Source organism: Anoplopoma fimbria, chromosome 9, assembly GCF_027596085.1.
Source record: "Anoplopoma fimbria isolate UVic2021 breed Golden Eagle Sablefish chromosome 9, Afim_UVic_2022, whole genome shotgun sequence".
NCBI lineage: Eukaryota > Metazoa > Chordata > Actinopteri > Perciformes > Anoplopomatidae > Anoplopoma > Anoplopoma fimbria.
The window spans coordinates 23,878,875-23,904,122 of NC_072457.1; the positions used below are offsets into that span (position 1 = coordinate 23,878,875).

At 36.7% G+C, this 25,248-nt stretch overlaps 4 protein-coding genes across 4 annotated transcripts in view; all 4 read left to right on the forward strand.

The window, feature by feature from the left end:
* The window catches only part of LOC129095757 (uncharacterized), a 31,712-nt gene that overhangs the window by 3,077 nt on the left and 3,387 nt on the right, over nt 1-25,248 (forward strand). The window contains exons 6-16 of the mRNA XM_054604315.1: nt 1,907-2,004; nt 7,768-7,914; nt 9,806-9,948; nt 11,547-11,832; nt 12,201-12,302; nt 12,395-12,646; nt 20,285-20,359; nt 20,501-20,643; nt 23,747-23,798; nt 24,090-24,179; nt 24,748-24,822. Of these exons, the coding sequence (XP_054460290.1) occupies nt 1,907-2,004; nt 7,768-7,914; nt 9,806-9,948; nt 11,547-11,832; nt 12,201-12,302; nt 12,395-12,646; nt 20,285-20,359; nt 20,501-20,643; nt 23,747-23,798; nt 24,090-24,179; nt 24,748-24,822 (1,463 nt within the window). The remainder of the gene's footprint in view (nt 1-1,906; nt 2,005-7,767; nt 7,915-9,805; nt 9,949-11,546; nt 11,833-12,200; nt 12,303-12,394; nt 12,647-20,284; nt 20,360-20,500; nt 20,644-23,746; nt 23,799-24,089; nt 24,180-24,747; nt 24,823-25,248) is intronic.
* On the forward strand, nt 7,778-11,272 carry LOC129095498 (CD209 antigen-like protein E). Its single transcript, XM_054603961.1, has 6 exons — nt 7,778-7,914; nt 8,106-8,195; nt 8,728-8,793; nt 9,806-9,948; nt 10,091-10,191; nt 10,384-11,272. The coding sequence occupies exons 1-6, from the start codon at nt 7,797-7,799 to the stop codon at nt 10,529-10,531; spliced, it is 666 nt and encodes a 221-aa protein (XP_054459936.1). The 5' UTR covers nt 7,778-7,796; the 3' UTR covers nt 10,532-11,272.
* LOC129095500 (C-type lectin domain family 4 member F-like) lies at nt 15,026-19,000 on the forward strand. The gene is made up of 6 exons (XM_054603963.1): nt 15,026-15,126; nt 15,447-15,536; nt 16,109-16,183; nt 16,325-16,467; nt 16,597-16,697; nt 18,952-19,000. Exons 1-6 carry the CDS (start codon nt 15,102-15,104, stop codon nt 18,953-18,955), a joined length of 438 nt encoding a protein of 145 aa, XP_054459938.1. The 5' UTR covers nt 15,026-15,101; the 3' UTR covers nt 18,956-19,000.
* On the forward strand, nt 19,105-22,420 carry LOC129095499 (hepatic lectin-like). The gene is made up of 6 exons (XM_054603962.1): nt 19,105-19,158; nt 19,628-19,716; nt 20,285-20,359; nt 20,501-20,643; nt 20,773-20,873; nt 21,313-22,420. The coding sequence occupies exons 1-6, from the start codon at nt 19,133-19,135 to the stop codon at nt 21,452-21,454; spliced, it is 576 nt and encodes a 191-aa protein (XP_054459937.1). The 5' UTR covers nt 19,105-19,132; the 3' UTR covers nt 21,455-22,420.

Here is a 25,248-nt window from a genome sequence, read left to right on the forward strand (position 1 = left end):
TATTACAAATCCTGGTGAAATATGGTCTAAATATAAACGTTCAATCATCATTAAATAGTCATTGAATAAACGTTCTCTTTTCAACCAATTATGAATTTATTTTCACCGTTGACCATAGTTTTTTATTAGATGTCTTTTCAGTTGAAATATGCTCACTGGGAAGCTTCTGTCAGTCCAATTACACAGCCAACTAAAGTTTAGATCTTTAATTGATATCTCTTTCAATCTCAATAAAATACTGTTTACTAAGGAAAAATTCTGATATTGAGTTAATGTTGGGTTGTAATTCAATTTGCTGTCTATGAAATGTTTCTTGGTGTGCGTTCATTAAAAGGGAAGTTCATTTTTTGTTTTGGGTTTCAGCTTCTGGATCCATTTAGAGCCAAATGGAAATCCAATAAGGGATGAACACTGCGTAGAAATGAACAACTTTTATTTTGAAAACAGCTGGAATTACGACCACTGTGAACGTGAAAAAAAATGACAAGAAGCGTGAACATAATGCTAAGCAAGCTACTCTACAGGGAAAGTGTCTAATAACATACATGGACATTACATTACATTTACATTACAGTCATTTAGCAGACGCTTTTATCCAAAGCGACTTACAATCAGTAGTATATTACATATCATTCACCCATTCACACACTGATGACAGGCTACCATGCAAGGTGCAAGACCTCCAGCCTGTCGACCTTTGTTATCTCCTCCTATTTATACCTCTTTCTTGGCGCTTCTTTTACCTCCTGGTCCATATAAGGAAAGCAAATAATCATTATCACACCATTGGGTAAAACTTGTTACATAATCTCATAATCTTTGATAGACCAGAATGAATAAAAAGTAAAAAAACAATTCCAAAACAATTTCTGTCATTCCGGATGTTATTTACTGCGACCCTGCGTGTCACAGCGTCTCTGCTTATCAACTGGGACAGTAAGGGTGTTAGATAGCATCAAAGTTCACCTGCAGCACATCACAGTGCCACAGTTGCACAATGATCCTCGCATTCGTTTTAACTTTCCAATACAAAAGGTAAATTAATTTATTGATGACTCAATTTCTAGAAAGATAGGTTTTTGGGTATGGTGTGTCTCGGACATTTTGGTGGATACCTCAACAACACATCTCATTTCTGCAGGAGTCACGCTTTGCTTGTATACATCTTCCACTACAACAATTCATCAATTTAGGTTTGCATCTGCTCTCATTGAGCTCCATGATCATCTCCTGGTTTTAATCCTTAGCTAAATCAACTCCCACATTGTGATTCTCTGCCTCACATGTTTTGCTCTGCAGCACCCTCAGATGGTGGATGACAACAATCCTGATGGAGAACAGTTTCTTCAAACAGTGGTTATAACTGTTATAACAAAGTTTACTTGCTGGGCTCAGACTGATCCCCCATACGTCGTGCCCTCTGTACACGTTGATTTACCTGCTGTCTCCAAATTCCCATAAAAAATCCAGCACAATTACCTTGTATAGATTTGTGTACAACGATGGACTCCAACATGAATTTAAAAATTATTATGAATACAATTTTAGGGGTTGTAAATGTTCTATTTCTATAAATTAAAACAATAATACATCACATACAATTTAGCACAAAGTGTAAAACAAAATACCAGTAACACAAATAATTTCATATACTGCCATATACCATACCATATACTGTTGTATCCAAAAGTATCACCAATATGTAACAAGTAGAATTTTACTTTCCCCTTTTTATTTAGTTTTTTATTGTTGATATTTGGTTATTTCTTTATTCAGAATTGTTAAAAATGTGAATGTCTTAGCTCGGCTGCATTCGAAAGCACATTAAGCCATTACATGTACAAACTCATGATATTATGTTCATGAGCTGATACTATGGAAGTTGACATGGATCTTTCTCACACAGCCAGCGACGCTCGGCTCCACAGGGGGCGTCATTCCAGCTGGCCAGCACTGGGTTGTGGTGGTACATCTCCACACAGTCCTCTACATTGCTGGGAAAGCGTTCCGGCTGACCAGACTGCCAAAATCTAAATGACAGTAAAGTAATGGAGAGATGTAACTTCTAAATGACAGTAAAGTAATGGAGAGATGTAACTTGAATATTCATGTTGGATGGTGTTTGTGTCTCAACTTTAGACCCAAATTCCCCTTTTCACCTTTTTTCCCTTCCTAAAGTTTGTGTCCTCTCTCTAATTAGGTCTATTCAGGTTAAGCATTTCATTCAAATCTAATTGTCCTCAGGTCTAATCACATCTGAGTGGATCTAAAATTCTTAAATTGAAAAACTAGGGATGAACAGATAACGATAGTGGTATCGGATTGGGCCAATGCTGACTCAAATAGGTGGAATGGATATTGGTGACAATGGGGCCAATCAATTCAATTCACTTCTATGTGTATGTACTATATACATTATAAACTGCCATTTTAATCCCTGTTTTGACCAAGATGTTGCTGCAGTAAAAATGTTTACAGTTGAATTTTAATCCCTTTTAAATTTTAAAATGTTTTATCAAGTTGCTGGTGTATGATGTAATATTCTGATAATTAAAAACAATTGAGTACAGTTATATCTAAGTATTTATTTGTAACATGTTGTTTTACACAGTAAGTTTTACTAAGAAGGTTTAAAGTTTAAGGTTTAAATCAAGCCTGATGTGGCTTTACACATAAAAGAATCATCCTAATCTCTTCCACACAGTGATTCAAACAGCTGAATAATTAAAGGTGCTTTATGTGAGATTAGGAGCATTTCTGTTGCCTCTCAACGGCTCTCAACATGGCGACAGCAGAGCTGGCGGCTTGCAGCTAATTGTTCCAGCAGCGCTAACAGTGCTGACAGAGCTAACAGTGTTCACCTGAGGGGGAACCGGAGGGTGGATGTGACTACGTCTGTCAGTCGGGACAGCTCTATCAGCTGTAACCGCCATATGAGAACAGTGCAGAAAGGCCGTGAGCTAACCAGTGATGCACGCTCACATGGACTAAAAGGCACGCGAGGCCGGACAGCTATGTCAACAAAAAAATCGCCATCGGTATCGGGATCTAAAAAAGTTGGTTATGGGTGTCCTTAAAAAAACTAAGAAATTAAGTGAAATGCAATAAACATTCGCTGTCAGATCAGCAATCTTTAAATGGAAAATAATTGGACTTTTTCAGATCCGGTCCAAAATTGAGGACCTATGGAGATCTCTATAGAGCGAAGGCACTGCAGCATTTATTACTGTGACACTGTGTTCTTATTTGAAGTCATCCTAAAGACCTTACTGTGTGGTCAGCTCAGATCCATCCACCCATTCCCAACGGGTGGTCCCAGTTGTGTTATACAGACCAATCCAGAACAAGAGATAAACATCCCCATCCAGGCGGTACAAGTTCATCTGTTGATTAAGATCAAAGTAAATTAATCAATGACTTCAACATAAAGAGTGGCATTCGATCAGACCTAGACGCAGATTTACTGTCCAGTACCTGTTCCTGTTGGTTGTTGATCACAACCAGGTCAGCATCTTTACTCTGACAGTATTTCCTGCTGTCCTCCCATGTCTTCTTCTCAGTGGAGAGGAAGTAACATCTGGAGTTGATCTCCTCCAATCTGGAGGACACTGAGAGGACCCACAACTGTTCAGCTCTGGAGGATGAAATAAACAAACGACACATCACATAGTAAATAAGTAAGTATAGTAAAGAACAAATATAACCACCGATTTGAGAAATAATTTGATTTCAAGACAATCAAGATTTTATCTGCGACCATAAGACACTAATCATGATTAGTATCAACATAACAGACTACAACTAAATAAAAACATATTCATATGTAGACTGAAAACTCTAAACATAACTAATCATTTCTAACATTAAACCCCTGACTGTGGGTCTCCTGGTCAGAAAAGACACTACAAGGCACTTACGGTCCCTTATATGCAGCCAACGCCCATACAGTTAAAGGTGTCATATTCACTGTTCTAAATGTCATAGAACAGATAAGATAAGATAAGATAAGATAATCCTTTATTAGTCCCGCAGCGGGGAAATTTGCAAGGTTAAATAGGTTAAAAATGATAACTAAACACCAAGCGCTGGGTATTAGCAAGAGACGTGACCGTAACCAAACTGAAAGAAATAGATGAGGACTGAAAGAATTATGAAGTATTGAAAGAGGAAAACATGAAGAAAAATTAAAGAAAACTGATTTGTTCTCACCACGCAGGTTGATTTTCAGCCTGCCCCTCCCCCTCCACTCTCTGTAACATGTTGGTGAGTTCAGTGTTTCTGTTTTCAAGCTGGTTTTTTTCTCTGGTCAGGGCGTTGAAGCGTTCTTGAAGTCTGTTGCAGTGACCGGGAATCCTTCCATCATAATCCTTTTCCACCTCCTTCACGTGTTTGTGTACAACGCAGACGTCAGTTGCGTTGCACTCCGAGTACGCTGATGTTGTATTTATAAAAGAAATGTTACATTTAAAATATTTCTAAATTAATTAAAACCCAAATATTTGTTTAAGTTCTTGTTTGACAGCAAATTGTGAAAACGTTTTTTACGGCAACATGTCAAATTACATCACTGAGCGTGTGTTTTTGAAATTTTGAGTTGCACAAGGCCAAGAAACTCACATGTAAGGCGCAGAGAAACGTTGAGAGTGGCTTGTATGATAAACAGCACGCCAAAGCCAAGGAGAAGCAGCTGACAGATTCTTCTCTCTGCAAAACCAATACACATAACAACAATAAGAGTTTGTAACCTCGGTGGCAGCTCGGTGTGTGAGGCTGTCATGTGTTGCTGACGCATCATAAAATCCTTATTATGCTCTTAAGCATGTTTACTTCAAGCGTATTCAGTTGATCTATTTTTAAAGCTTTGGCAATGGTCTCTGTCAGTTATTACTCCATAGTTAACTGTTGCCATCGCAGCAATGGGGCAAGAAATATGAGTGACAATTAGAAAGACAAACCTTAAAAAAAGGACTCTCATCAAGGTGACCACAGTTCGTGTCCGTGCGAAACTAAAAGTGCACGTTAACATTTTATCCTGTGAGTCGTTGGGTGCGAGAATGTGTTTTTAGGTTTTGAAAAAGAGCTGATGCTCGCAGCGAGTCAGTTACTGTGGTCGAGTTTTCAAACTTGCTGGCATTAAGCATGACAAACTCATCATATTAGTGTAGCATACTAATAATAGCATGTTATCATGTTATGTTGGCCTTTAAAGGTTCCATGAGACGGTATCACTGCTTCCTTATTTTGATGTATTTAAGGAATAATAACACTTTGGTTAAATGTAGGCAAAGATTGTGATTAATATTGAACAGCAAACATGCAAGTCAGCATTGATTTTTTTCAATATTTAACCTACACAACAATCAAGTGCTTTAAGACTATAACTATTGCATTGCTTTTAGCAGATGATGCATTGTTGACAAACTGTCGGTGAAAGTTATAATATAATAAACTCAATAGGCGAATATATAAACGCCATAACTGGCATTTGACAAGGTTGTGTGCCATGCTGCTAGTGCGGCTTGATACAGTACAATTGAATTTATTATATTACCTGGTAGATTTGTAGCCCCACTGGCCTTCCGCTCACATCTTGGTCTCTCGTTGACATAATCTGCTACCTCCATTTGCTGCATCCTCCTGGTTTCCCTGATATTTGGTGAGAAGTCAAATTCAGAGCAGTCTAGCCAGTGAAAGGTGTTTTCCCTCTTTCGGTCCTTGTGTTTGTCAAGAGTGAGCTAATAAACCCACTCATTTAACAGATTCAGAGGAGGTCAAATAGAGGAAGAAAAAATGATGTTGAAATACGACATTACCCTCACACTTAAATCTGTTTCAGTTGAATGACTGAAAGCTGTTCATAGTTTTATAAATCAAAACATCTGATATGTGCCATTTCTTCATCTTCCCTTTACCTTTGTACTTATGCAGTATCATTTCTCAAATTGCCTTAAAAGTCATCTTCATTCATCTATACGTGTGAAAGGGTATTAAAAGTACTGAAAAGGTCAATGGAGATGGCAAAAAACTTCTTTGTTACTGCTTTCTATTTAGTTTGTGTGCCAAAAAAAGGTATTTGAATATTTTAAATATACAAATTAAGCAGGCAAGAACCACAGTGTAAGGAAGAGAGAGACAACCCAGAATTTTTCATCAGCAAATATGAAATATATCTCAACAGTTACAAACAGGTAACATTTACTGGATAACAGAATACCAACCATAACCTCAAAAAGCTGTACTCCGTCAACTCATCAAGTTGAAGTTTAGTACAGCATACAAGTGTAATTGGCTTTCTTCACATCCCTCTTACCTCACTCTAGAAAACTGTGTGTGCATTTTGCTTAAAAAAACCAGTCAGTTAATGTGTAGGAAATTGTGGTTTTCCTGTTAATGTGTTGTTTAGACACCTAGTTCCAGCTGATGAAGTTGACCTGATAAAGCCACAGCATATCAGCTCAGATCAAATGGTTAAACTGTTGTTGGTACTTTATGTTCCTGTACCCAGAGTATATACTATTATATATATATATATATATATATATATATATATATATATATATATATATATATATATATATATATATATATATATATATTATTTTTGTCTAAATGGATCAATAACAGTTGTGTGTGTTGGTCATGCAATAGTTTTTAAAAATTCATTATGATCACACTTCCTCTAGCACTGTGTTAGTCTGACGTCTGGCGCAAGAATTAGTACTGAGAACTTCCTCTTTTCTTCTTCCTTTGCCAAATTTCATGTCTTAATTAATAATAATAATAATATAGTGCAATTATACCTTATTAATAATAATAAGGTATAATTCTGACCACGGCAGGAGACTGATGGAGGAAAGAAAAAGCAGAGGTTCAAGACCTGACAAATCTGAAATAACAACTTCATAGACATTAAGTAAAATACATTTTTCTCTGTTGTGGCACACTTCTGCTTTGTATTGTGAAACAGATAAGGTCTCAGTGCTGGCAGCAACGTTGGAAATTTGTGTTGTCATCAAGAGCTATACCAGTGATGACGTTTTGTGTTTCGACATGGCACATATTGTTCTGATTCTTGATCTAAATACATCACAAGAGCCCAGATGTAACATTTACTTATTTCAGATTTTGACAATGACTTGCATTTCTATTTAATGACAATGTAATGTTTTATCAGATATTGAAATTTGAACATTTGTCCTTCATTTCTCCTGTATGTTCTGTTGGTGGAAGGGAAGGTTTAGGCTTCACACTCTGGGGATGAAATTTGTATTTAAAGACATGTAATTATTCACAAACGAACTCATGAAATAATAGAGAGTAATGCAGTAAGGCTTGCACGTGAAATAGTTGTGTATAATTTAAAAAACATAAATGATGAAAGACTGTTCTGCAAACAGTTAAATTCATCTATAAAAGTTTATTCATAATAAAAACCAAGGAAGATGTTTGTGTGAAAGTACACTGATTAATGTGTGGATTAATCTTTGTGGTAACTTTTAAGGCCAAAGTTTGCTTCACGAAAAAATTACTCAATACAGAGTCTAGTGAACTTTTTATGCAAAACCCCAAAAATTGGAGGGCATTTTGAAGTGTTGCAGGTATTACATGCTGGTTGGAGCAGCGATCAAAGAATGAATAATCTGTTTAAGTTAAGGGAAAATTAGGAAGAACAAGGAAGTGTTGCTTTTGTGAGCAAAAACAAAAATGTAAAAGAAGAAGTGGATTACACATCGGTGTCATACTAAGAAAACCACATTCTCTATTCAGCATTGCCCCTCTCCAGTCAGCTGGTAAATATGGCCAGGTTTATCCATAGAGAGCAATCTGAGATCACTATGGACTATGTGAATCTACCTGATGCATCCGCCAGGACTGACACCCAACAGGGTGGTGGAGGGACTCCTGCAGTGTCTGGTGAGACAGAAAACCTAAAAAAGCTGAGGAAGAATCCATTTCCCTATATTTTTAAGTTCACATGTGAAAATGTATAAAAATATTATTGGTCGGCTTGTATGTGACGACGGTTTATTGAGTCATTTTACACTAAAGACCGTTTTTACAGGCTATGTTCTTGTTTGAATTTATTTAATGATTTCTGCACACAGGGAGAAAACTCCTTAAGGTTGTTGCCGTAAGCTTTGGACTCCTGTGTATCCTACAAGCTGCTCTCAACATTTCCCTGCGTCTTGATCTCTGTGAGTCATTTTAAATTGTGTCGACTTTAACACCAGGAAACCTGCTCGCCACCACAGTTTTCAATAATTCAATAATTGCATTGACAAGATATGATACTTTCCTGGAGCGGGTTTTGAGTATGATTTTGTCAAAACATCCATGTTTAGATCTATTGAAAAATGATAGCATAGCTACATAGCAACTCCCTCACAGTTTCTCTTCAATTCAGTAATATTCAGTTACACAAGTTCGGGGGAATTTATGATAAGAAACCGTCATGGGGCTTTTTACTTTCAGAATAAGTAGGAAGAAGATGGGACTTCCCATTCATATTTTTGACCTTATCAAACCCAAGTATCAACTTTCAGTCTGTAAACATCCTTTTATTCCGTTATATATAACACACTCTGTCACAATCTCTGTCCTGCCATCTTGACAAAGTGTCCTTGAGCAAGTTGCCGAACCACAAATTTCTACTTGTGCGTTGGACTAAATTGTTGTTAAATGTGATGTACAGATTCATTCTCAAAGAAGTGTTTCTGCTCTTTTAAGTCAAAGCCAGATGCACAAACCTGACTGAGGAGGCTGACGGGCTGAGGAGAGAACTGATTCCCTTCGGTCAGTATGAGGATGAAACTCGTCATACCAACAATGAAAGCTTGCATCGTGGGTCAAGCTGGGTATTAAATATATTCTGTCAAAAGAAAACACACAATAAATCTTCTCAGTGTAAAACAGATTGATATGATGATCCATAGTTGTAAATAAGACTTTAAAGTTATACTGTTGTTGTTTTTTAAAATAAAATAAATCAAACTCCTGCCAACACATTGCAACTAACCAATCAGAGCTTCTCCTGGTGCTTGGTGGGTTATATTTAATTTACTTGCTTGTTTTGGCCAGGCAAAAAGTCCTTAATTGTCCATTAAAGAGAGCTGTCTCTAAATTTAAATGATCACAAAATGGAAAATGTGAGAAGGATTATACACTGAGTTACCACCAGCACAATAATGCAATTGAATACAAAAGCCCTGTCATAATGTCTGTCTTCACCAAGCTCATGATGTTCAGTATTTAGTGACAATGTTCAAAAGGTGTTAATTCTATTATATGTTTATTATTGAGGTCATAGTTTAAGATGGTGTTGAGCTGGACAAAGTTATATATATATATATAGGAAATAAGAAATAAGAAACACCTCAGAATATAATGCAGACTAGTACAACGCCAGTACCAACTACTGTGTGACCTCAGTTATAAAACATATGAATTCATTAACATCTCTACTAGAGTGCCGACGAAAAAATGAACATACTAGGCCTCATAAAAGAAGACCTTATAGCATTGAATAGTACAGGTATACCTTAGTGCAGACATATTGGTAAAAGGAAAAAACAAATTTAATTTAAAATCTTTTTTGGGATGACATTATAAATTCATAATTTAAAGATTATGGACATGGAATTAAATTAAGAAATATATATTTTTTATATTTTGTAAATTCAAATTGTATAATGTTCTTTTATACTTTGAGCTTTATAATGCATTAGCAATTAAAAAAAGAAAAAAGGTAAATTTCCTATAGTCAAATGGGTTCATTTCTGATTGTCATTGTTGTTATCCATAACAGATCGCTATTTCCAACAAGGCTGGGTCTATTTACGTCCCAGTTTCTATTACATCTCTTCCACCAAGAAATCTTGGCAGGAAAGCAGAGATGACTGTCTGAAAAGAGATGCAGACTTGGTGGTTATCAACAGCAATGAAGAGCAGGTATTAATGCATGAATGACTTTGAGGTTAAGAGAGACAATAATAAGAGTGAAAAGTGTAGTCAATGTGACCCTACTAGTGTGCGGTGGATTTATATCAGCTACATTTTTTATTGTTATTACTGTTTTTCTCTTTAAAAAAAGGATTTCACAAGAAAATTCCATAAGCTCACATGGATTGGACTACTGGAGGGAGAAACCAACGGTACATGGAAATGGGTGGATGGCACTCCGCTGACCAAAAGGTTAAAAAATAACTCTTTTATTCAAATTACATTACTATTGAAATTAAGAGCTTCTTTTAGATGTTGACGTTGGATCAATAAATCACAGGAAACATTTCAATTTTGCAGCTTAAACCTGGCCACAATCCAGCATCTCCCTGTCCATCAGATGCTTCTTGGGTTGTATTAAATATTATTTGTTTTTTGTTTCAGCTATTGGGGCCCTGGGGAGCCAAACGGTTTTGAAGGCAAAACTGAAGATTGTGTAGAAATAAGGTTCCATGAAATGGAAAACAGCTGGAATGATATACCATGTGGAGATCAAAACTTCTGGATCTGTGAAAAGATGATAGCTTTATAACTCAGTGTATAAAACCCAGAAAAGACTAAATTTACCTTAAGTTTAATGTAAATGCACAAGCTCACATTTCCCAATCCTTTGGCTTTGTGCACACAAGTGAGTTGGATTTTGGATGGAGGAAGGATGTAATGACTTATGAGGAATGGAAATGTACATAACACCTTTGCTGTGCTGTGTTCATACTATACAGTAAGTCATTTCCAATAGAAGAGGGGACGTGACTGGTGGTTGAGCTGGTTTAAACTTTTTTCAGCACTCCAATGACGCAAGGAGGCGTCAATCAATCATATCTTTTTGTTACACACTGTTCTGTTACTTCTAAAAAAACCAACCCTTCAGCCAGTTCACATTCCTATTTAAAGACACAACTACATCAAAAAGTGCTTGTTTTACTCTCTGATCATACCCTCAGTGCATGTAAATGTTAACACTGTTTACAAGAAAACCCCACAGTGACCCTTTAATGCTGCTGTATTTGACTGAATCATTACTCTGGCTTATTTATAAGATAAATGTTAGTGATAAGTGAAAGCAATGCATGGAAAAACATGAGCTGGTCCCATGTCTTTGTAGGGTCAATAATAATTGAGCAATATGTATGTTATACACCACTTGACCATCAAACAGATGATCAATTATTACAGGTCCACACCTAATAATAAACCTTAAAACCTTGTCTTTTGATATGATTGCCTGGCATGACGCAAGGGGAGGAGAGGAATGCTAATGAAATCTAATCTAGCATCTTGAACAATAAATGGCTTGTTAAATTTTGCGACTGAAATTAATCAATAAGCCATCATGGAATGATTCAGGCGTGGTGAGGTAAAGCTACACGAGTTTGGTAGCGTTTGGGCTTTTAATAAAGAAAATGCACTGACAGATAGACAGATAGATAGATAGATACATTCAAGATATTTGCACATAACAAAAGGGAAAGCCCCATCATGCAGCTATGACAAATAGGGCAAATGAGTAAACTTTGGCCTATTATTGTATTTCACACCACCGTCAGTTTCCTGATGATGTGAGAAACCCACCGTCAAGAGCCTCTTTTACAAGTTGCTCTGTGCACAGTACAGAACAACAGCACGATACATTTCAAAAGCATGCTCTGCAGACTCTGGCACCATCAGGACAGCTGAGCATCATGGATGAATTGCTGGAGATCTATGTGAATGTAGAGGGACCATCAGGACATCCCAGCGAGAGGGAAAGGGACTGTAAAATGTCTGAAAATATTTATGGAAATGTGTTGTTCCACACTCCGGGGCCAAACAGAGCTGGAAACACACTCTCAGGTAACAAACACATTACATGTACATTTTTTTAGACACAGGCTCTCACATTCAGAAAAGATGTGTGTGGGAGACAATAATGTGTTTCACATCGTTGAAAGTGAATGATTGAATAAAATGATGTCAACTCATAAAATAAAATATATAGGTTCCATATGCATAGTTGCATTTTAATGGGTGACTTAACTCATTTTACCACCATTAAACACCAACACAAACCCTCTACTTGTTTGAACACTCATGTATTCAAGCACACCTTTACATTTCGGTGTGTTGTAGTGTGAGAAGCGACAATACAAAGGCTGACTTGACTTTATATTACTTAACACTGGAATAACAAACAAATGTCAAACGTTGCATTGAACCTTCAGGTGTTGAAGATGTGAAGAAGAGTTCCTGCAGAGCGTCTTCAGTGGTTCTGGGTCTGCTGTGTCTCCTCCTTCTGACTGGACTCATAGCTTCAGTTTGCCTGTGTGAGTACTTTGTTAACATGCTGGTGAAGCCCTGAGAAGATAATACTGGTTGACAGTGTTTCTTTATGTGTTTCTTTATGCGTCAAACACAGACACCAAAGGCAACTCTGAGCGGGAAATGGAGATGGTCCTGTTAAACAACAGTTACACCAACCTGACTAAAGAAAGAGACCAGTTACAAACCAGTAACAACAACCTGATTACAGAAAGAGACCAGTTACGGACCAGAAACAACAACCTGACTAAAGAAAGAGACCAGTTACAGACCAGTAACAACAACCTGACTAAAGAAAGAGACCAGTTACAGACCAGTAACAACAACCTGACTAAAGAACGAAACCAGAGTTGAAGCCCTGACCAAAGGAAAACATGAAAAGGCTTCAGAGAGGTCCTCAAGGTAAGTAGATAACTTAATTTTAAGGAAACTCTTGTGGAATTACTGGCTCTTGTAAAAATGATTTCCTTCTTTTACTTGCCATGACTTGCCCTGTGTGTGTGTATATGTGTGTGTGTGTGTGTGTGTGTGTGTGTGTGTGTGTGTGTGTGTGTGTGTGTGTGTGTGTGTGTGTGTGTGTGTGTGTGTGTGTGTGTGTGTGTGTGTGTCTATTTGTGGTTCACATCAGTTAACAAACTGACGTATTAGATTCACATGAGAGGCAATGAAAAAAGTTAAAGGATAACATTGAAATATAGATTAAATTAATTGTAAAATAATAAAAAAGGTCAAGACACCTGTTTCTCAATTATTCAAATACATTTCAAATTTTTAATTTGATAACATTTTAATCTATGGACGAAAGAGGACCAAATGATCATGAGGGTGGATGTAATGTGATCAGCAGGTAGTGTTAATCCTGGTGTCATCTGACTATTTTATAAGACCACTTAACCAATAAAAGTGTGGAGATGTAGTCTATGAAGTGAAGTTGTTGTGAATGTTTCCAGATTTATCCAATAGCAGCTACAGTTAAAAAAAGTTAAATTATGTTTACTTATAGTGAAGCTACTGAGAAAAAAGTCCAATCAGCTGTCTGTCCCCATCTGCAATTAATGGTTGCCATGGCGACTGCAACTTCTGAATGGCTCTTGGGTCACAAAGTTAATTTAATAGATATTAAGCTGTGAGGCACCACTCAAACACTAGTTGGTCACTCAGAGTGTAATTCATCTAATATATATCTGATGAACGCAAATTGTTAAAGGAAGTTGAGTATAAGAGAAGCTGAAGATTGATATCATCTTAATCTGAGTCTGCATCTGATGTAAATTAAATGGATGGGGGGGGTTGATTGGTGTTACCCAGAGATCCCATCAATCATCATTTGCTCTCAACTACTCTCAACAGCAAAAAACGGTCACTGTGGCGCCTGGAAAGAGGATCAGGGGCCAATAAACCGGAGTCAGTTATTGGCTGGAGAAAGATCATGGAGGACATCAGACCGACAGAAACCATCTTTGAACAGGGACAGGGGTAACCGTTTCTCACCCATATACAAACAAACCAAGTTAGCTTAAGCAGCTACATTGGATTACAGTCAATATCGACTCTTGCTGCAGGTCTGTTGGTCTCCGTTAATATTGGAGTCAATGGGTAGTTGGATGGCGAAGATTGATGACAGCTTAACCTCAGTCTGCATGTGATTTTATTTAAATGAGGAAGTGGCTTTGGGTTAGTTGCTCAATTTCATGATTATATTTCAATATCAACTCTTGTTGCAGGAGACACCCAACAGGTCTTTGTTGTTTAAACTGATGTGTTTTAGGCCAAACATGCTCTGCTAGTTTCAAATTGATTATTTTATGACATAATGGCTCTTATGATATTCCAGCATTTACTATAGGTTGAAAGTTGACAGTTAATTGGTTTTGGGCAGAAGGACTGTGATCACAGATAAATCCATAGAAAATATTATTTGCAGTGTGTTGTTTATGATAAAGAATTATTAATGAGTCCTTATCAACATTTTGTGAAATTTTGCTACAATAAAGAATTTTGAAAAATCATTTCCATTTTGGAAACTCCATGTGTTGTTTAGTGCAGAATTTCCATGAAGATGAACCAGGAGATGAAACTTAATGTTGGTCCTCAGTGGTGATGGCGAATCTCTCTCTAGAAAAAAAACAGCATTTCATAAAACACTCAAAGTGGCCTATTTTTCTTAACAGTGACCTTCAGTGCACAGAGACTGTCCTCTCAACCACTGGCCAAGACAGAAATACTAACTTTCTGTTTCAAACCCTTACAGGGAATCAAAGACACATTGGTTCCTCAATGTTGACCACAAACAAACCAAGACGTTGTTTCAATTTAGTATTTATAACATTTATGTCCTGTGATTATGACGATCAACAGATTTTCTGAGAAACAGTTTCTAGTTTGTTATTAAATAACTCAGTATAATGATATGATGCAATTATATTAAAAAATTGAAACTTTGAAACAGTCACAGCCACGGTTTCTTTTTTTAATAAAAAAGTAGTGTGCGTGTATTTTCACTGTTTTTGTGCAGATTATTGTCACAAAGCACCTGCAACATGAATATGTTTGCCTCCTGCTGACCTCTTGTTTTTTTTTTAAACTTTTTTCAAAATGCAGATGAAACCGTCTTGAATTTGCAAAAAAGAAAGCAAAGGCAAAATGAAGAAGTGTGACAGATAATAATAACTTCCGAAAAGATTGTTGCTATGGTTATCAGAATCATGTTGTCAATAGGAAAGAAGAAGCAGCACACAGATCAGTCTAGCTTCTACACTCATTTGTCAAATACTTAGAGGTTTGTCTTGAAAGAGGACGCAGAGATGACTTTGGACGCTTCATCCAGGAGTAAGTTACTTTAATGTTTCTGACAGCATCCTACTTTCTGTATCTTGTTATGTTTGGGTGCAGAGCTTTTGAAATGCAATGTTTTTGTTAGAATCAGGTGAGGGTTCAGCCTCATAACTAGGCATCAAACTACATATGAAGTTACATGTTTAATCAATTTCATCCAAAGACATTGTGCAAGAAGTGAAATAAACATCACGCCTGCTGCCTGATAATAATAATAATAATAATAATAATAATAATAATAATAATAATAATAATAATAATAATAATAATAATAATAATAATGTTGAATGTGTCTTTCTGATTTCTGCACACAGGCGGAAAACTCTACAGAGTGGTTGCTGTGAGTTTTGGACTACTGTGTATCCTACAAGCTACTGTCAACATTTCACTGCGTCTTTCTCTCTGTGAGGGATTTTACATTTTCTATCTTATTTCCCCTTTAGCTCCTGTGACTTATGTTTAAATTCACTGCCTCAATTTTATAGTATTGGAGCTTCAATGACAAGCTTTGTTAATCACTTGAGTGTTTTCTCTCAGTGGATCAATGATAAAACAGCAACCTATGTTCATGGTCCGGTAGCGGATTTGAGAGCATTATAATGGCATGAAGCTGATACTAAATAGTTCATTCAGATCAAGCAAAAAATGGATGAGGCTTCTCACTTTTTTGATCACAAAATACAATGAAACTCTTCTCACGTTATGTCAGTTAATGTGTTTAAATTGTAGTGTGTTTGTAATCTAGTGTATACAGTTAAGAACACAATCAGCATTCAGATTTATAACTATGTGTGTTTACAAATAACAGATAAACATGCCTTTATATAAGGGACCGAAGCAGATTAACTAATCCCCTGACCAATAAACACATAGTATGTCTAAAGGTGGAATCAACACAAGGGTGGGGATCTTTTCATATGAAACCATAACCTTGGTGTTGGTACAGTAACAAAAGCCTATCTTTCTGCTCTTTCAGACAGCTCCAGTACAAAGATCATAAAAAATCTGACTGAAGAAGGAGAAGATTTGAAGAGGAAGCTGAGCATCCTTGGTGAGAATCAGGAATAACCTGAATAACCTTCATGACATGTGAAGAAAAAAAATTAAATATAACAACAGCAACAACATTTGAAAATGTTTTCTTTAACTACTTTTCTTTGACTGAACATTCATTCTTTGTTATTCTAAACAGATCATTACTTACAACAAGGATGGGTGTATTCCAACAACAGTTTCTATTACATCTCCTCTAATCAAAAGTCCTGGCAAGAGAGCAGAGATGACTGTCGGCAAAGAGGTGCAGACCTGATAATCATCAACAGCAAAGGAGAGCAGGTGTGTAGAGTGAAAGAGAGGGGAGAGAAACAGTGTGATATCAGATAAATGGTCACAGAGGTGGAGGTTGGCTGCAATTGTTTATGTTTCCTCCATGTTTAGTAATGTTTTACTTTTACTGTACATAAGGATTTTGCCAGAGGATTCAAACGTCGCGCTTGGATTGGACTAACTGACAGAGAGACAGAGGGGAAATGGAAATGGGTGGATGGGACTGACCTGAAGACAAGGTTCATAAATTACTTTTTTTCCTCTTTAAATCAATCATTAGTAATGCAGTATTGCTATATTAAGGCACTTCAGTTCGGTAATGTAGTTGGGACTGCATGTTTCTTCTAGCATTTGGCCTTTTTGTGGTTTCTTTGGTTGTGCTTTCTGTTAAAAATCTATCATTTGTTGTTTGGTTTCAGCTACTGGCTGGGGAGCCCAACAATGGTCGAGGTAAAGATGAAGACTGTGGAGAAATATGGTTATATGTAACAGAAAACAGCTGGAATGATAACACATGTACAATAGAAAACTCCTGGATCTGTGAAAAGATGGTGGCATAACTCTGCATCCAAACCCACCTGACTGGCTATCATTAAGCTGCTCATCCAACACACAAACTTGTCACCATAGTTAAAGCACTGGTGTGAATAATAGCATCAATGATGGCTGAATTCCATTTAGCTGTTTCACTTTCAGGGTCCTGGTGTTGTGCATGCTGGCTCACTGTCACAGTCGTGACCATAGAAATAGAATAGGAGTAGAACGGACATTGAACTGCTTGTCATGGTCATTTGGCCAGTACAAAAGAAAATGGTGATTGTTGTTAGTCAGTTGGGCTGTAAAGTGTTTCTGCAGCTCGGCGGGAAGAGAGCGGACACAGCTTTGAGGAGAAAGATGGCCATCTAGCTAGCTAACGTTAGGTAGCTTGTCCTTCTCCATAGTGATATGGAGTGAGGCCAAGGGACCGTCAGACCCAGCACCGCCTCTGGACTCCAGTCTGCTGTTCGGACAGAGCCATCATTATAGTTATTCGTAACACCTGTGGTTTTTCTGAATTAACCTTTGCTCTCTATTTTACATTTGGTTAATTGCTTTTCCAACACAATTATTAGTATTGCTTCACAATCTGCCCTCTGAGGCAAATTTGTAATTTGTGATTCTGGGCTATACAAAATAAACTGAATTGAATTGAATTCACAAAAAACATTATAATATTTTATTGTTCATTTTTTTAAGGGTCTTGGAAGGATGTAGTCTGTCCCAATATGCAAAAATATACTGTTTGTTTATGAATGGTTTTGTTGTCCATGTTTTTTTTTTTGATAAATTGGTTGATCTAAAAAAACACCATTTGACTTTGAGTTTTGATGATCTAATTTATTTCCCTCTTCACTTTATTATCAAGTAGATTTAACTTTCTTCAGCTTAAGTGCTCAAAGAAAAAAAACTGACAACCTCAGATATTGCACTTTTCCGTTACAGTGGTGATGTTTCTCAGAAACAGATTCATATCTCAAACAGTAGATATGAAAGCTCCTAAAATTCAGTCTTTATTTAGATACCCTGCATGTCAGCATCATTACTTCACTTCACAATCTTCACTTCTGCTATTGAGAAATAGATGTTTATTCTTGAGAAACTGTTCACACCATGGCAGTTCAATTTTTCTCACCTACATCTCTCAAGTTCGTTTGACATGTGTCTTGCAAGCTTTTTATTGAAAGGTTAATTAGTGAGTGAGTGATAATGGGGGATAGGAAGTGAGAAATGTGCTGTTCAGCTTGTGTTTTCTCCAAAACACTAACACACTATACATAAATATGTCATTACACTGCTGATGGAAAGGATGATCTTTATGTAACTTTAATGATTAACGTCAAGTCACACGTTAGAGTGCTGCCTGACTGTCTAACTACTATTTGGCCCTGGCAACAGTTAAAGTGTTTTGAAATGATACTTGGCTATAAACAAAGTGGGCAACTGCATCAGGGTTGAAAAGAAAACCCCCTTTCTCACTGTGAGCAATTCATTTGTTTGTTTTGCCAAGCACAATACAAACTAAAATGGTAAGGATATTTAGTTGGCTAATAATGCCTTTATAATTTCAGCTAATACTATGCTTACATCGGTCAAAATCCTACATACATTTCTGACGGACGGAAAACCTTGAGCAGGGTATTATACCGATACATTGCTGGTTGGCTTCCATGGCAGTGGGTAAAATATGCAATGCCCTTTTCACAGACAAGCTTGGACATGTCACAGTAGGAAAAGCACATGTGTTAATTATAACAAGTAATAATAATAATAACATACTCTACTCCACTACTCTTCACTTTTTTAATAAAAAAAAGTGAAGAGTAGTGGAGTAGAGTAACAGAGTAGTGTGCGTGTTCTTTCCCTGTTTTTGTGCAGATTATTATTTCAAAGCACATGAATATGTTTTCCTCCTGTGACCTCTTGATTTTTTTTCAACCTTATTTCAATATGCAGATGAAACCGTCTTGAATTTGTAAAAAAGACAGCAAAGGCAAAATGAAGAAGTGTGACAGATAATAACAACTTCCGAGAAGATTCAGCAGAAAAGAAGAAGAAGAAGCAGCACACAGATCAGTCTAGCTTCTACACTCATTTGTCAAATACTTAGAGGTTTGTCTTGAAAGAGGACGCAGAGATGACTTTGGACGCTTCATCCAGGAGTAAGTAACTTTAATGTTTCTGACAGCATCCTACTTTCTGTATCTTGTTATGTTTGGGTGCAGAGTTTTTGAAATGAAATGTTTTTGTCAGAATCAGGTGAGGGTTCAGCCTCAGAAAAAAAACATAACCAGGCAACAAACTACAAATTAAGTTACATGTTTAATCGAACTGCTTTTGATGTGTGACGAATGCTGTGTGTTCTATGTTTCTAGTGTGTAGCTTTCTATGATGATTTTAATGTTTGTGAAGTGTCTTTGAGAACCTTGAAGAGCGTCTTGAAATGTATTAATATAATCAATTTCATCCAAAGACATTGTGCAAGAAGTGAAATAAACATCACACCTGCTCCCTGATAATAATAATAATAATAATAATAATAATAATAATAATAATAATAATAATAATAATAATAATAATAATAATAATAATAATAATAATATTGAATGTGTCTTTCTGATTTCTGCACACAGGGAAAACTCTACAGAGTGGTTGCTGTGAGCTTCGGACTACTGTGTATCCTACAAGCTGCTGTCAACATTTCACTGCGTCTTTCTCTCTGTGAGGGATTTTACATTTTCTATCTTATTTCCCCCTTTAGCTCCTGTGACTTTAAATCGACTACCTCAATTTTATAGTATTGGAGCTTCAATGACAAGCTTTTTTAATCACTTGAGTGTTTTCTCTCAGTGGATCAATGATAAAACAGCAACCTATGTTCATGGTCCGGTAGCGGATTTGAGAGCATTATAATGGCATGAAGCTGATACTAAATAGTTAATTCAGATCAAGCAAAAAATGGATGAGGCTTCTCACTTTTTTGATCACAAAATACAATGAAACTCTTCTCACGTTATGTCAGTTAATGTGTTTAAATTGTAGTGTGTTTGTAATCTAGTGTATACAGTTAAGAACACAATCAGCATTCAGATTTATAACTATGTGTGTTTACAAATAACAGATAAACATGCCTTTATATAAGGGACCGAAGCAGATTAACTAATCCCCTGACCAATAAACACATAGTATGTCTAAAGGTGGAATCAACACAAGGGTGGGGATCTTTTTATATGAAACCATAACCTTGGTGTTGGTACAGTAACAAAAGCCTATCTTTCTGCTCTTTCAGACAGCTCCAGTACAAAGATCATAAAATATCTGACTGAAGAAGGAGAAGATTTGAAGAGGAAGCTGAGCATCCTTGGTGAGAATCAGGAATAACCTGAATAACCTTCATGACATGTGAAGAAAAATAATTAAATATAACAACAGCAACAACATTTGAAAATGTTTTCTTTAACTACTTTTCTTTGACTGAACATTCATTCTTTGTTATTCTAAACAGATCATTACTTACAACAAGGATGGGTGTATTCCAACAACAGTTTCTATTACAACTCCTCTAATCAAAAGTCCTGGCAAGAGAGCAGAGATGACTGTCGGCAAAGAGGTGCAGACCTGATAATCATCAACAGCAAAGGAGAGCAGGTGTGTAGAGTGAAAGAGAGGGGAGAGAAACAGTGTGAGATCAGATAAATGGTCACAGAGGTGGAGGTTGGCCTCAATTGTTTATGTTTCCTCCATGTTTAGTAATGTTTTACTTTTACTGTACATAAGGATTTTGCCAGAGGATTCAAACGGCTCACTTGGATTGGACTAACTGACAGAGAGACAGAGGGGAAATGGAAATGGGTGGATGGGACTGACCTGAAGACAAGGTTCATAAATTACTTTTTTTTCCTCTTTAAATCAATCATTAATAATGCAGTATTTCTATATTAGAGCAACATTACCGAATAAAATGGTAGAGCCACCCTCATAAACCCTTCAGCCAGAAGTGGCAGCACTCCACCGAGTGAGGAAGAAATCCTGCACCAACTTAGATATTTTGGTACGTTGTTGATGTGTTGTATAGTTGGAAGTTAAGAATCACATGGCTTCTTTTAATTGTGTCACTCAGGGTAGTTCAAAGATTTGTGCAGTTTATCAACTTGATTTTTTTTTGAGCGAAGCAAGCGCATCACTGTTCAAAGGCAGTTCAGTTCAGTAATGTATTTGGGACTGAATGTTTCTTCATGGACTCCAGCATTTGGCCTTTTTGTGGTTAATTTGGTTGTGTTTTCATTTAAAAATCTATCATTTGTTGTTTGGTTTCAGCTACTGGCTCACTGGGGAGCCAAACAGCAATGGAGGTAGAGAAGACTGTGGAGTAATATGGTCCTATGAAAAAGAAAACAGCTGGAATGATACACCATGTACAGAAGAAAACTTCTGGATCTGTGAAAAGATGGTGGCATAACTCTGCATCCAAACCCACCTGACTGGCTATCATTAAGCTGCTCATCCAACACACAAACTTGTCACCATAGTTAAAGCACTGGTGTAAATAATAGCATCAATGATGGCTGAATTCCATTTAGCTGTTTCACTTTCAGGGTCCTGGTGTTGTGCATGCTGGCTCACTGTCACAGTCGTGACCATAGAAATAGAATAGGAGTAGAACGGACATTGAACTGCTTGTCATGGTCATTTGGCCAGTACAAAAGAAAATGGTGATTGTTGTTAGTCAGTTGGGCTGTAAAGTGTTTCTGCAGCTCGGCGGGAAGAGAGCGGACACAGCTTTGAGGAGAAAGATGGCCATCTAGCTAGCTAACGTTAGGTAGCTTGTCCTTCTCCATAGTGATATGGAGTGAGGCCAAGGGACCGTCAGACCCAACACCGCCTCTGGACTCCAGTCTGCTGTTCGGCTCATTTTCTTTATCCAGTGTAGCATGAAAGCATGGTGGAATTAGAACGCTAGCCAACTGGCCAGAAGTAGGTTAGTTAGATAGCTAGCTTGCTAATTCCACCATGCTTTAGTGCTACACTGGATACAGAAATTGAGCAGAACAAAGCTGTCACTCATCTGGCGTTGTGCTTTCCTAAGCTGTGACAAGAGTGTGTAGATGAAGTATTAAGTTAGTTGTTGTTACTGCAAACCTCTCCTGGTATTTTATATCTATGGTCCTCACTTACTTGGACACTTGAGTAGAACAGAGCCATCATTAATGTTATTCATAACACCTGTGCTTTTTCTGAATTAACCTTTGCTCTTTATTTTACATCTGGCTTAATTGCTTTTCCAACTCAATTTTTAGTATTGCTTCACAAAAAACATTATAATATTTTATTGTTAATTTTTTTAAGGGTCTTGGAAGGATGTAGTCTGTCCCAATATGCAAAAATATACTGTTTGTTTATGAATGGTTTTGTTGTCCATGTTTTTTTTTTGATAAATTGGTTGATCTAAAAAAGCACCATTTGACTTTGAGTTTTGATGATCTAATTTCTTTCCCTCTTCACTTTATTATCAAGTAGATTTAACTTTCTTCAGCTTAAGTGTTCAAAGAACAAAAAAAATGATATCCTCAGATATTGCACTTTTCCGTTACAGTGGTGATGTTTCTCAGAAACAGATTCATATCTCAAACAGTAGATATGAAAGCTCCTAAAATGCAGTCTTTATTTAGATACCCTGCATGTCGGCATCATTACTTCACTTCACAATCTTCACTTCCACTATTGAGAAATAGATGTTTATTCTTGAGAAACTGTTCACACCATGGCAGTTCAATTTTTCTCACGCAAATCTCTCAAGTTCATTTGACATGTGTCTTTCAAGCTTTTCATTTAAAGTTTAATTAGTGAGTGAGTGATAATGGGGGATAGGAAGTGAGAAATGTGCTGTTCAGCTTGTGTTTTCTCCAAAACACTAACACACTATACATAAATATGTCATTACACTGCTGATGGAAAGGATGATCTTTATGTAAGTTTAATGATTAACGTCACATCACACGTTAGAGTGCTGCCTGACTGTCTAACTACTATTTGGCCCTGGCAACAGTTAAAGTGTTTTGAAATGATACTTGGTTATAAACAAAGTGGGCAACTGCATCAGGGTTGAAAAGAAAGCCCCCTGGCTCACTGTGAGCAATTCATTTGTTTGTTTTGCCAAGCACAATACAAAATAAAATGGTCAGGATATTTAAGTGGCTAATAATGATTTCATAATTTCAGCTAATACTATGCTTACATCGGGCAAAATCCTACATACATTTCTGTCGGACAGAAAACCTTGAGCAGGGTATTGGCCAAGACAGAAATACTAACTTTCTGTTTCAAAACCTTACAGGGAATCAAAGACACATTGGTTCCTCAATGTTGCCCACAAACAAACCAAGAGGTTGTTTCAATTTAGTATTTATAACATTTATGTCCTGTGATTATGACGATCAACAGATTTTCTGAGAAACAGTTTCTAGTTTGTTATTAAATAACTCAGTATAATGATATGATGCAATTATATAAAAAATTTGAAACTTTGAAACAGTCACAGCCACGGTTTCTTTTTTTCAACCTTATTTCAATATGCGGATGAAAACTTCTTGAATTTGAAAAAAAGACAGCAAAGGCAAAATGAAGACGTTTGACAGATAACAAGAACTTCCGAAAAGATTGTTGCTATGGTAATCAGAATCATGTCGTCAGCAGGAAAGAAGAAGAAGCAGCACACAGATCAGTCTAGCTTCTACACTCTTCAAATACTTAGAGGTTTGTCTTGAAAGAGGACGCAGAGATGACTTTGGACGCTTCATCCAGGAGTAAGTTACTTTAATGTTTCTGACAGCATCCTACTTTCTGTATCTTGTTATGTTTGGGTGCAGAGCTTTTGAAATGCAATAAATAGGCATCAAACTACATATGAAGTTACATGTTTAATCAATTTCATCCAAAGACATTGTGCAAGAAGTGAAATAAACATCACGCCTGCTGCCTAATAATAATAATAATAATAATAATAATAATAATAATAATAATAATAATAATAATAATAATAATAATAATAATAATAATAATAATGTTGAATGTGTCTTTCTGATTTCTGCACACAGGGGGAAAACTCTACAGAGTGGTTGCTATGAGTTTTGGACTACTGTGTATCCTACAAGCTACTGTTAACATTTCACTGCGTCTTTCTCTCTGTGAGGGATTTTACATTTTCTATCTTATTTCCCCCTTTAGCTCCTGTGACTTTAAATCGACTACCTCAATTTTATAGTATTGGAGCTACAATGACAAGCTTTTTTAATCACTTGAGTGTTTTCTCTCAGTGGATCAATGATAAAACAGCAACCTATGTTCATGGTCCGGTTGCGGATTTGAGAGCATCATAATGGCATGAAGCTGATACTAAATAGTTCATTCAGATCAAGCAAAAATTGGATGAGGCTTCTCACTTTTTTAATCACAAAAATCGATGAAACTCTTCTCACGTTATGTCAGTTAATGTGTTTAAATTGTAGTGTGTTTGTAATCTAGTGTATACAGTTAAGAACACAATCAGCATTTAGATCTATAACTATGTGTGTTTACAAATAACAGATAAACATGCCTTTATATAAGGGACCGAAGCAGATTAACTAATCCCCTGACCAATAAACACATAGTGTGTCTAAAGGTGGAATCAACACAAGGGTGGGGATCTTTTTATATGAAACCATAACCTTGGTGTTGGTACAGTAACAAAAGCCTATCTTTCTGCTCTTTCAGACAGCTCCAGTACAAAGATCATAAAAAATCTGACTGAAGAAGGAGAAGATTTGAAGAGGAAGCTGAGCATCCTTGGTGAGAATCAGGAATAACCTGAATAACCTTTATGACATGTGAAGGAAAAAAATACAACAACAACATAAAAAAGGTTTTCTTTAAATACTTTCAATCGAGCCGTTTCAGGCAGCTCAGGAGCAGTGTTTCTGAGGGGGAGGGTAACTCCCTTTAGGAGTGGACCTCAGGCTATACACTCTACGGACCTTTTACATGTACAAACATATATTTAACACACTAAAGAAGAGGGAAAAAGTGGAAAAGCATAATAGGGCCACTTTAGCGATTAACGTCAAGTCACACGTTAGAGTGCTGCTTGACTGTCTAACTACTATTTGGCCCTGTCAGCAGTTAAAGTGTTTTGAAAATATACTTGGCTATAAACAAAGTGGGCAACTGCAATGGGATTGAAAAGAAAGCCCCCTGGCTCACTGTGAGCAATTCATT